General features: G+C 43.9%; 2 protein-coding genes across 2 annotated transcripts in view; one reads left to right on the forward strand and one right to left on the reverse strand.

The window, feature by feature from the left end:
- The window catches only part of LOC311140319 (putative serine carboxypeptidase CPVL), a 29359-nt gene extending 29046 nt beyond the window's left edge, over positions 1–313 (reverse strand). The window contains exon 1 of the mRNA XM_084175331.1: positions 190–313. Within this exon, the coding sequence (XP_084031457.1) occupies positions 190–194 (5 nt within the window). The 5' untranslated portion in view covers positions 195–313. The remainder of the gene's footprint in view (positions 1–189) is intronic.
- A 1126-nt stretch (positions 314–1439) lies between these two features.
- The window catches only part of LOC311140674 (beta-chimaerin-like), a 45324-nt gene continuing 34044 nt past the window's right edge, over positions 1440–12719 (forward strand). The window contains exon 1 of the mRNA XM_084175847.1: positions 1440–1933. Coding sequence (XP_084031973.1) covers positions 1885–1933 — 49 coding nt within the window. The 5' untranslated portion in view covers positions 1440–1884. The remainder of the gene's footprint in view (positions 1934–12719) is intronic.

Raw genomic sequence — 12719 nt, forward strand, 5'->3', positions numbered from 1 at the left:
TAATTCTCACACTTTTTGCATTATCAAATGTCCAACTTTCTGCTTTAGCTAGTTTGCGCATGTCTTTTTCCAGTATGTTCAATACATAAGAAGGAACTATGTAACTAGCCTAGTCAAATAACCATTGAGAGAACTGCACTGAATAATCCAATGACCAGGCTTTCATACACTTTTATTTTGCAAACATACCCCATAATTTGCGCTCGCCTCGGATGGAATTCAGAGCAGCCAGCTAATCCGTGTTATTGAAGCAAGATAAATCAAACCATCTGTAGTTTCACGTTGCTGCTCCGCTGTTGTTAAAATATCCATTGGTCACATGATCAACTGGATGAGCGATCATGTGATTTTATGTAATCTGATCCTTCACCCCAACAGTGCATTTCCGGTACTCAACATTTCTTCATGTCAAAGAACTTTCGCAACTGCTAAATTCGGCACCATTTGTTTACGATCTATCCAGATGGTTCTTAAATGTTACTGTTTTCTTGTAAAACACTTCTCCAGGCAGTGTATTTTTAGGTCCTACACTCAAAAATGGACACATTCCCCTAATCTTGGGAGACATTTTAGTATGCCTAGGTAAATAGATTTTAAAAAAATGAATTATGTGGTCACACACAGACACATGCATGCTATGTGAGGTGACAAAGGCTGCGTTTACACAGGCAGCCCAATTCTGATATTCTTTCCACTAATTGGTCTTTTGACCAATCACGTCAGATCTTTTAATAATATATACATTTCAGATCTGATTGGTCAAAAGATCAGTTAGTGCAAAAAGTATCAGAATTGGGCTGCCTGTTTAAACACGGCCTATATAGTTTAGAGAAAAACTATTTTTTTAGGCTGTGGAAATCAATCTCCTATGGATCTGTGGTCTCTGTAGCTCAATTGGTAGAGCATGGCGCTTGTAACGCCGGGGTAGTGGGTTCGATCCCCGGGACCACCCATACATAAAAATGTATGCACACATGACTGTAAGTCGCTTTGGATAAAAGCGTCTGCTAAATGGCATATTATTATATTATTATTATTATTATGATTAAAGGGTGTAAATGGACTTTATGGTTTGGAGTTGAATACATGCAATATAGTCGAATACAGTTGTCATCATGTTTATATTCTGATTAAACATCCTCAAATATGTATTTTATTCTGGCTATTTGATTTTATTATGGCAGTTGGGAGTGAACCTCTGAACCAGCAGCAGCCTGCCCTGCACTCACGCACTCTGTCATCATCATCATCATCATCATCATCCTCATCATCATATTGAAATCAAAGGTCAGAGCTCAAAGGAATAGATCCGCTTCAGATTGACTGGAGTTCAGACGTCTATTTCAGTTTACTGAATACTTCCACTTTAAGAAGGCGGCTCCGTCCCAGTCTAGTGTGTTTATTCGATCCCAGAAGTGGCACCACCACATGGAAACGATAGTGTATTTTTTATTCAACATGGCGAAAGCATATGCCGCCCTTCCAGTGCATACATTTTACAAACTTTAATGGTGTGTATAGTTGTGCATTTAGACAAGATGATCGAAAGTTGATCTTGTTCCTGTGATCCTGTCGCTTGACTATTTTTTCCACTACTGCCAGTGAGTGGAGCTACAGTAAATGCGGCAACATAGGGCGCGCAGGGAACCACCAGGGAAAGGAACGGAGAGAAGTGAAAGCGCGCTGGAACGTTACACCTACAAGAACAGGAATTCAGAAGGAACGAAAACGGACGTGAAATAAACAGTGTCAGTTCGTGCCAAAGCAGCGAGTGAGAGGAGGCTACGCTACGTGACATAGTGAAATGGACGGACTACCGGGGACGGGCTGTGAGCGCACCTCGACCGACCGCGAGTGACCAGACCGAGCCTGAAGCGGATTGGGATGGCAGTATCCAGCAACTCAAGCCTGTCGGGTTCATCAGTGTCTTCTGGTAAGAGTCCTAAATGAAAATATTTTGTTTGATAAAACAAATAACAAACCATTTCCTATATATATTATTTGGCCTTATAATAACATTTAATTATTTGTTAGGCTTATCAATGATAATATTATCACCCTCGTTATTCTCTCTCTCTCTCTCATATTTATTGCATAATGCAATTAATATAGGGACTTGTGAGTTAACTGTGTCAAAGCTGGCATGCATGAATTTCGTTTGTGATACACATTATGGAACTTTTTTAAAATCTCGATCTGTGGGTAATTGACAGACGTCACACAATAAATCACGACACCAGTCGGCTACGTTCGCGTCTATAATAATTATCTCATCTCTTGTTCTCTTTCACCTCCTCTGCCGCTGAACATAGAACGATAAACGTGCCACGTTCAAGAGCTTGATTGAGAGTGGCAGACCAGTCTAGTCGTTGGCAAATAGAATGTGTGTTTATGTGTTTTTAACGCATACCTTCTTGCGTCTGGTTTCAGTGAGGCATCATCTTGGATAGGAAGTGAACGCCTCTCTCAATGAAGAGGCTGAGATTGTAGGGTTGGACTTGTCATTCATGTACATGTGGTTTTGTTTGGATAACTATCATAAAATTCTCAATTATCCCCATAATCCTCTTGTTGACTGGCAAGTATGGCCACTGCTATATTCGGTTGGTAGAGACACCAGGGATGGGGACCCTCTACCTAAATCTACCATTTTCCATCATGCCCCCATGAAGACTGGGGCTTGATGTGACATTTCAAAAATACTTGTTTATTCCCAGTAAAACATTTGAAGCCGGTCACTCGCTAGTTGGCAAGATGCCATATATGCTGTGGTCTGAGTGTCTTTAGATACCTATAGGATCAGCTGCCTAGAAGATTATCTCGGTATCTGAGTCAATCATGTAGAGCAGGGGTCTCATTTTTACATTTTAGTCATTTAGCAGACGCTCTTATCCAGAGCGACTTACAGTTAGTGAGTGCATACATTTTCATACTGCCCCCCGTGGGAATCGAACCCACAACCCTGGCGTTGCAAACGCTATGTTCTACCAACTGAGCTACACGGTCTCCAACCCTGTTCCTGGAGAGCTACCGTCCTGTAGATTTTCACTCCAACCCTGTTCCTGGAGAGCTACCGTCCTGTAGATTTTCACTCCAACCCTGTTCCTGGAGAGCTACCTTCCTGTAGGTTTTCACTCCAACCCCTGTTGTAACTAACCTGCTTCAGCTTATCAACCAGCTAATTATTAGAATCAGGTGTGTTAGATTGGGGTTGGAGTGAAAACCTACAGGACGGTAGCTCTCCAGGAACAGGGTTGGAGTGAAAATCTACAGGACGGTATCTCTCCAGGAACAGGGTTGGAGTGAAAATCTACAGGACGGTAGCTCTCCAGGAACAGGGTTGGAGTGAAAACCTACAGGACGGTAGCTCTCCAGGAACAGGGTTGGAGTGAAAATCTACAGGACGGTAGCTCTCCAGGAACAGGGTTGGAGTGAACCTACAGGACGGTAGCTCTCCAGGAACAGGGTTGGAGAGCCCTGATGTAGAGGATAGGAAGACTGATGTCAGAAATGTTCAGAATATGAACTGGAAAAGTGCCACAGCTGCTCAAACAAACTGAGAGTGAAACAGCAGTCGCTGGCTGTAGCCTCCTCCTGCACACACAGTATAGATAAACGTGTGGTGCCCATGTTTGTCAGGGTATAGAGTGCAAACATCACTATCACACTGTTGGTTAATGTATGTGGAGGCCACGCCAGTAACCACAAGGAGGTGGTGTGTGTGTGGTATATCTCAGTGGAGAAGTGGTTATTCTAGTTGTTTTTAGTAGTTTAATAGCCAGGAGAGGGTTCGTGTGTGTGTTTATGTCTTTGATGTTGCCACCACTATTCTACCCAGAGGAAAAGTCACTCCTAAAATATAATCCACCATAGTGAAGCATGTGCTGCTTGTCTCACAAACCATCAATGACCATAGGAACAGTCAACTGTGCAGGGCAAGGTGGTGTTTGTGTCAAGATCAACAATGTGACCAAAACTCAATATAAGTTACAGAATGTACAGTGGGTGGGTGGGAGGAGCTTTTATCCTATTGCTGCTGGGTTGTTGTCGTCAGAGGGAACATATGATATGATAGCCCGTATTTATTTAGTGTCTTCTAATGACCCCCCCCCCCCCCCCCCCCCAACCTACCCAACCATACCACACTACACAACCAGAATCAAATTACCCAGAAGGCGCTTCTGCCCATGGGAGCCAAGACACAATGTTTGCGTCCCAAATGACACCCTATTCTCTATAAAGTGCACTACGTTTTGACCAAAGTAGTGCTGCTACATAAGGAATAGGGTGCCAATTGGGACGCAGCGATCATTCCAGGCTGATACAGGATGGCTGTGCCGACCGCATACTTCACAAGACATTATCTCATGAGTACGTTGCCAAAAGCAGTGGATTTACCGCTTGACCACCGTATCTTTTAAGGGGAAAGTATTTTCTGACTGTGGTGTGGAGGTTTGTCATTATTGCTGGGCTCTGGATATAATGATCAGACATTACAAGGCACTGTGCTGCCAGGGATAGAGAGCCTGTCACACAAGGCTATCATTATCTTCCTGGAGAGCTTTCTGGCACACAGACACAACATTTGAATCATCTTTTCTATGAGGCGTATGACTCCGTCTGCATCCCAAATGGCACCCTCTACCCTATATAGTGCACTACTTTTGATCAGATCCCAGGGTCCAGGTCAAAAGTAGTGTACTATATAGGGAATAGGGTGCAATTTGGGACGCATCCTCAGAAATGAATCTGTGAACACAACACGTTTCTGCGTGACAGTAGGCTCTGGTCTCCAAGCCAGCTGTTTCTGCGTGACAGTAGGCTCTGGTCTCCAAGCCAGCTGTTTCTGCGTGACAGTAGGCTCTGGTCTCCAAGCCAGCTGTTTCTGCGTGACAGTAGGCTCTGGTCTCCAAGCCAGCTGTTTCTGCGTGACAGTAGGCTCTGGTCTCCAAGCCAGCTGTTTCTGCGTGACAGTAGGCTCTGGTCTCCAAGCCTTGATTGACTAGACCGTCCTCTCTCGGTGGAGACACAGCGGCTGTATGAGGAAACTGCATGAGCGAGGTCGGTCCAGCCAATCAAGACTTGACTTTGAAGTAATTATTGATGAAACTACCAGGATGAACAGAAAGACTGGAGAAAGACATCCCACTCTAGGATGTTACCCACAATGATGTTACCCACAATGATGTTACTCACTGTAGGATGTTACCCACAATGTTTATCCATCCCACTGTAGGATATTACCCACAATGTTTATCCATCCCACTCTAGGATGTTACCCACAATGTTTATCCATCCCACTGTAGGATATTACCCACAATGATGTTACCCACAATGTTTATCCATCCCACTGTAGGATGTTACCCACAATGTTTATCCATCCCACTGTAGGATATTACCCACAATGATGTTACCCACAATGTTTATCCATCCCACTCTAGGATGTTACCCACAATGTTTATCCATCCCACTCTAGGATGTTACCCACAATGTTTATCCATCCCACTCTAGGATGTTATCCACAATGATGTTACCCACAATGTTTATCCATCCCACTGTAGGATGTTACCCACAATGTTTATCCATCCCACTCTAGGATGTTACCCACAATGATGTTACCCACTGTAGGATGTTACCCACAATGTTTATCCATCCCACTGTAGGATGTTACCCACAATGTTTATCCATCCCACTCTAGGATGTTACCCACAATGATGTTACCCACAATGTTTATCCATCCCACTGTAGGATGTTACCCACAATGTTTATCCATCCCACTCTAGGATGTTACCCACAATGATGTTACCCACTGTAGGATGTTACCCACAATGTTTATCCATCCCACTGTAGGATGTTACCCACAATGTTTATCCATCCCACTCTAGGATGTTACCCACAATGTTTATCCATCCCACTCTAGGATGTTACCCACAATGTTTATCCATCCCACTCTAGGATGTTACCCACAATGTTTATCCATCCCACTCTAGGATGTTATCCACAATGATGTTACCCACAATGTTTATCCATCCCACTGTAGGATGTTACCCACAATGTTTATCCATCCCACTCTAGGATGTTACCCACAATGATGTTACCCACTGTAGGATGTTACCCACAATGTTTATCCATCCCACTGTAGGATATTACCCACAATGATGTTACCCACAATGTTTATCCATCCCACTGTAGGATGTTACCCACAATGTTTATCCATCCCACTCTAGGATGTTACCCACAATGATGTTACCCACTGTAGGATGTTACCCACAATGTTTATCCATCCCACTGTAGGATGTTACCCACAATGTTTATCCATCCCACTCTAGGATGTTACCCACAATGTTTATCCATCCCACTGTAGGATATTACCCACAATGATGTTACCCACAATGTTTATCCATCCCACTCTAGGATGTTACCCACAATGTTTATCCATCCCACTCTAGGATGTTACCCACAATGATGTTACCCACAATGATGTTACTCACTGTAGGATGTTACCCACAATGTTTATCCATCCCACTCTAGGATATTACCCACAATGTTTATCCATCCCACTCTAGGATGTTACCCACAATGTTTATCCATCCCACTCTAGGATGTTACCCACAATGTTAATCCATCCCACTGTAGGATGTTACCCACAATGTTCATCCATCCCACTGTAGAATATTACCCACAATGTTCATCCATCCCACTGTAGGATATTACCCACAAAGTTCATCCATCCCACTGTAGGATATTACCCATAGTAGAAATCTGGGTAATACAGTCTTGGAAGAAGAATAGACCGTTGATGAAAGCCGTTTCCCAGACACTGACTTGCACTGTATATTATACTCCAATGGGGAAAAAAAGAAGAGATTAGTGATATATTTCACAATCATTTTTCATTCCCCTGGATGAAAAAACCATTTGTGGCCGTGCTTGTGCGGTGCAGTGATCTGAGAGAACACTCCTCCACATTCCTGGCACAGGAGAGCTGAGTAGAGAGCACCAGCACACTGTTAGTCACACAGCACTCAGCAAACACTCTGCCCTACTCTGGCAGGGAATACATGGAGGGATGCAGGATGAAAGAAACACTCTGCCCTACTCTGGCTGGGAATACATGGAGGGATGCAGGATGAAAGAAACACTCTGCCCTACTCTGGCAGGGAATACATGGAGGGATGCAGGATGAAAGAAACACTCTGCCCTACTCTGGCAGGGAATACATGGAGGGATGCAGGATGAAAGAAACACTCTGCCCTACTCTGGCTGGGAATACATGGAGGGATGCAGGATGAAAGAAACACTCTGCCCTACTCTGGTAGGGAATACATGGAGGGATGCAGGATGGAAGAAACACTCTGCCCTACTCTGGCAGGGAATACATGGAGGGATGCAGGATCAAAGAAACACTCTGCCCTACTCTGGCTGGGAATACATGGAGGGATGCAGGATGAAAGAAACACTCTGCCCTACTCTGGCTGGGAATACATGGAGGGATGCAGGATCAAAGAAACACTCTGCCCTACTCTGGCAGGGAATACATGGAGGGATGCTGGATGAAAGAAACACTCTGCCCTACTCTGGCAGGGAATACATGGAGGGATGCAGGATCAAAGTGTATCTCGTCTTCTGCCCTAGGCCTGCAACCACACCATTGGATAGTAGCAGAGGCAGGATTTGTGTCTCATAGGCTGCATCCCTATGTAGTGCCCTGGCCCACCAGTGCACCATATAGGGAATAGTGTGCCATTTGGGACGCGGACACAGTCTTGCAAATGAAGAGAGCAATCTGTTCTTAAACGTTGTCCTACAGATGTTTCTGTCGAACTCTGTTCTGCATCACATAGGCATTCACATACGGAGTGGAGTGGAGTGGAGTGGAGTGGAGTGGAGTGGAGTGGAGTGGAAACTGTTACTAGTCATGTTGAGTCTGGCTTCAGGACAGTACTGGTGTCAACAGATGACATTTTTTCACATTCTAGTAATTTTAGCAGGTTATCTCACCCTCTAGTGACGTTAAAAAAACAATAACTAAACAGTTGTATGTTTTTTATGAAAACAGAAAAACTAGCCTGATGTCCCCATACAGAGATGGGAGAGTTGCTTAATGCAACATGCATCTGTCGTCTATCTCTCCATTCATTATTAATTAGAAACCCTGGTTCCCTCAGTGGCTTCCACCAGGCAGCCAGGGAATCACATTACCAAACAATGTGTTTCCCCCTAACTGATGAAGCCTGGCCTGGGCTGATGCTAACCTAACCAGCATACTGAGTCTGCAGTCAGAAGGGTTCTCTAACCCACCAAACTTGTATTTATTATGGATCCCCATTAGTTCCTGCCAAGGCAGCAGCTTCTCTTCCCGGGGTTTATTATGGATCCCTATTAGTTCCTGCCAAGGCAGCAGCTACTCTTCCTGGGGTTTATTATGGATCCCCATTAGTTCCTGCCAAGGCAGCAGATATTCTTCCTGGGGTTTATTATGGATCCCTATTAGTTCCTGCCAAGGCAGCAGCTACTCTTCCTGGGGTTTATTATGGATCCCCATTAGTTCCTGCCAAGGCAGCAGATACTCTTCCTGGGGTTTATTATGGATCCCCATTAGTTCCTGCCAAGGCAGCAGCTACTCTTCCTGGGGTTTATTATGGATCCCCATTAGTTCCTGCCAAGGCAACAGCTACTCTTCCTGGGGTTTATTATGGATCCCCATTAGTTCCTGCCAAGGCAGCAGATACTCTTCCTGGGGTTTATTATGGATCCCCATTAGTTCCTGCCAAGGCAGCAGCTACTCTTCCTGGGGTTTATTATGGATCCCTATTAGTTCCTGCCAAGGCAGCAGCTACTCTTCCTGGGGTTTATTATGGATCCCCATTAGTTCCTGCCAAGGCAGCAGATACTCTTCCTGGGGTTTATTATGGATCCCCATTAGTTCCTGCCAAGGCAGCAGCTACTCTTCCTGGGGTTTATTATGGATCCCCATTAGTTCCTGCCAAGGCAACAGCTACTCTTCCTGGGGTTTATTATGGATCCCCATTAGTTCCTGCCAAGGCAGCAGATACTCTTCCTGGGGTTTATTATGGATCCCCATTAGTTCCTGCCAAGGCAGCAGATACTCTTCCTGGGGTTTATTATGGATCCCCATTAGTTCCTGCCAAGGCAACAGCTACTCTTCCTGGGGTTTATTATGGATCCCCATTAGTTCCTGCCAAGGCAGCAGATACTCTTCCTGGGGTTTATTATGGATCCCCATTAGTTCCTGCCAAGGCAGCAGCTACTCTTCCTGGGGTTTATTATGGACCCCCATTAGTTCCTGCCAAGGCAGCAGCTACTCTTCCTGGGGTTTATTATGGATCCCCATTAGTTCCTGCCAAGGCAGCAGCTACTCTTCCCGGGGTTTATTATGGATCCCCATTAGTTCCTGCCAAGGCAACAGCTACTCTTCCTGGGGTTTATTATGGATCCCCATTAGTTCCTGCCAAGGCAGCAGCTACTCTTCCCGGGGTTTATTATGGATCCCCATTAGTTCCTGCCAAGGCAGCAGCTACTCTTCCCGGGGTTTATTATGGATCCCCATTAGTTCCTGCCAAGGCAGCAGCTACTCTTCCCGGGGTTTATTATGGATCCCCATTAGTTCCTGCCAAGGCAGCAGCTACTCTTCCCAGGGTTTATTATGGATCCCCATTAGTTCCTGCCAAGGCAGCAGCTACTCTTCCTGGGGTCCAGTAAAATGAAGGCAGTTATACAATTTTAAAAACATGACAATACATTCATAACAGATTTCACAACACACTAAGACCCTCAGCACAAACACACACACACACACATTTATTTATTCACACTTGTGTACACACTGTATGTGTGATTGTGCATACCTGTGCATGCACCTGTGTGCGCACACACACACATCTGTGCATACCTGTGCACACACACACACACACACTGGCTGGATGGATATGCTTGTTTTAGAGCAGTTTGCTGCACAGATGGTCTCCCTACAGGGGCGGTGCTACATCCCTATGATCTGACGCTCAGTGGTGTGTGTGTGTGTGTGTGTGTGTGTGTGTGTGTGTGTGGCCATCTGTTTGGTTGGGTCTAGCTGTCCATATGGATAGTGATGATGGTGAGAGGAGCGTGGGGCCTCTTTCTGAGATGTGTGAATCGGAGTGTTCTAGGGCGATTCCACACCAGCGGGAGCGGAAAATATTTTTGGGATCTCAAATTGTTCTGGCAATTCTCACATAGGAACTTCATTGGGAGGAAGGATGTTTAACATGCTTTTGACATTTGTATCTCAAATATTAAAAATAATTATGATGAAATTAGCCATTTTAGGCCTTTTTTACACCTAGACATGCTTCCTGTAAGACCCTATGATCTGTGATCCGTACATGATACAGACACCATCTTGGAGTCATTATACTCCTTATAGTGTGCTCTAAAATATGGAGAATGTCTAGATTCTGAAATACACATTTTCACCTTCATTTATTCAACATCAAAAATATTAATCTCAACTACCCATTTTAGATTTTGCTTATTTTTAGACATATTGTTTAACAATATACTCTTCAAACACGTCACATTTCCAGAGTTATTATTTTTTAAAGAATCTAGACATTCTCCATATTTTAGAGCACACTATAAGGAGTATAATGACTCCAAGATGGTGTCTTGTATCATGTACGGATCATAGGGTCTTACAGGAAGCATGTCTAGGTGTAAAAAGGGCCTAAAATTGCCAATTTCATCAAGATTTTCTCACAAATGGTTTGTGATACAAATGTAAAAAGCATTTCAAACATCCTTCCTCCCAATGAAGTTTCCATGTGAGAATTGCCAGAACAATCTGAGATACCAAAAATATCTTCCGCTCGCGTGGAATCTCTGTTTTGTTAAATCTTGCTTGAGCAGAAGTCCTCTCAGGGGAGAACGTCTTTGCTAAGCTTGATCTTTATTCATCTCTTATTCTCTTTGCTTCCAAAGCAAACACCCCGCCGAGAACACACACACACACACCGCTGTAATTATTTTATCAAATTCTTCCAGTGACTGGTGAGTAATGGAGGGAAATAGGATATTAATTGTATCTGTCTGTCTCCTTACCCTCTGGCTGTGTGTGGGTGTGTGTGTGTGTGTGTGTGTGTGTGTGTGTGTGTGTATGTGTTCTCTCACTATTCTCCCTCCACAACACACACAGGCAGCAGGAGTTCAATTTTCCCTATTTGAAATTAGGTCACAAATCAGTATAACTTCTAAGGCTTTCCTAAACCCTTTCTTAGACCTACATATACAGTACGCTCCACAAATCATGTCATGTTATTTAGGCGTGTAATAACATGTCCTTTATATCTTGTGCTTTGCCAAATGTAGCATAACCCTTATACCATCCATTTAATGAGCTTAAAGTCCTTTAGAGTAGTATACGTCAGCTCTGGGCCTGCCCTGAAGGACCTCCACCCCCCTCAACCCCCCAGACAACCATTCCAGAATAACCCGTTATTCAAAAGAATAGTAAGGAAAAGTCAGTGTTTGGCAAGGTGACCAAAATAAATCTCCTTCTCCAAATGATCTGCAGTAGAATCATTCAATTTGATTGTTCGCCAGAGCAGAGACACAATGACCAAGCGGTACCTGAGCGCCGAGTCTAGGTCCAAGAGGCTTCTTAACAGCTTCTACCCCCAAGCCATAAGACTCCTGAACATCTAATCAAATGGCTACCCAGACTATTTGCATTGCCCCCTCCCCCCCTCTTTTACGCTGCTGCTACTCTCTGTTTATTATCTATGCATAGTCACGTTAATAACTCTACCTACATGTACATATTACCTCAATTACCTCGACTAACCGGTGCCCCTACACATTGACTCGGTACTGGTACCCCCTGTATATAGCCTCGCTATTGTTATTTTAACTGCTGCTCTTTAATTATTTGTTACTTTTATTGCTTATTATTTTATATTGTATTTTTTGTGTGATTTTTCTTTTTTTTTGGGTATTCTTTCTTAAAACTGCATTGTTGGTTAAGGGCTTGTAAGTAAATAATGATCCAGTAAACATTTCACTGTAAGGTCTACACCTGTTGTATTCGGCGCATGTGACAAATACAATTTGATTTGATTTGACAATACATTTCCCTCCCAAAGCAATCTAGTATATGGAGCCGGAAGGCCAATCAACTTTATACGAATCAAGCCGTGTTCTGAAGTGCCTGCGTTTTGAGTTAGGGAAAGTTTGTCCATAAAAAGTATCTCTTCTGAGTGCTGATTAGATCTATTGAACAAAGGCTTTGTGACACATACAGTATATCACTGTAGACATACAGTGTGGTTACATCCCAAATGGCACCCTATTCCCTCTATAGTTTGCTACTTTATACCTGGGCCCATAAGGGAAGTGTAGTGAATTGGTTGCTATTTGAGATGCAAACTAGATCTTTTGAACAAAGGCATTTGGTTTTTATCAGTCAGATGTATGACTGTAGACACAGAGTACAGCATGGCTGAGTCCCAAATGGCACCCTATACCTAACCCTAACCCTAGCTTCATGTCCACATCCTGGTTCAACCCTAACCCTAACTCTCTAGCTTCATGTCCACATCCTGGTTCAACCCTAACCCTCATCCAGAACCCTAACCCTAGCTTCATGTCCACATCCTGGTTCAACCCTAACCCTCATCCAGAACCCTAACTCTAGCTTCATGTCCACATCCTGGTTTAACCCT

Source organism: Coregonus lavaretus, assembly GCF_964263955.1.
Source record: "Coregonus lavaretus genome assembly, chromosome: 13".
NCBI classification, from domain to species: Eukaryota; Metazoa; Chordata; class Actinopteri; order Salmoniformes; family Salmonidae; genus Coregonus; species Coregonus lavaretus.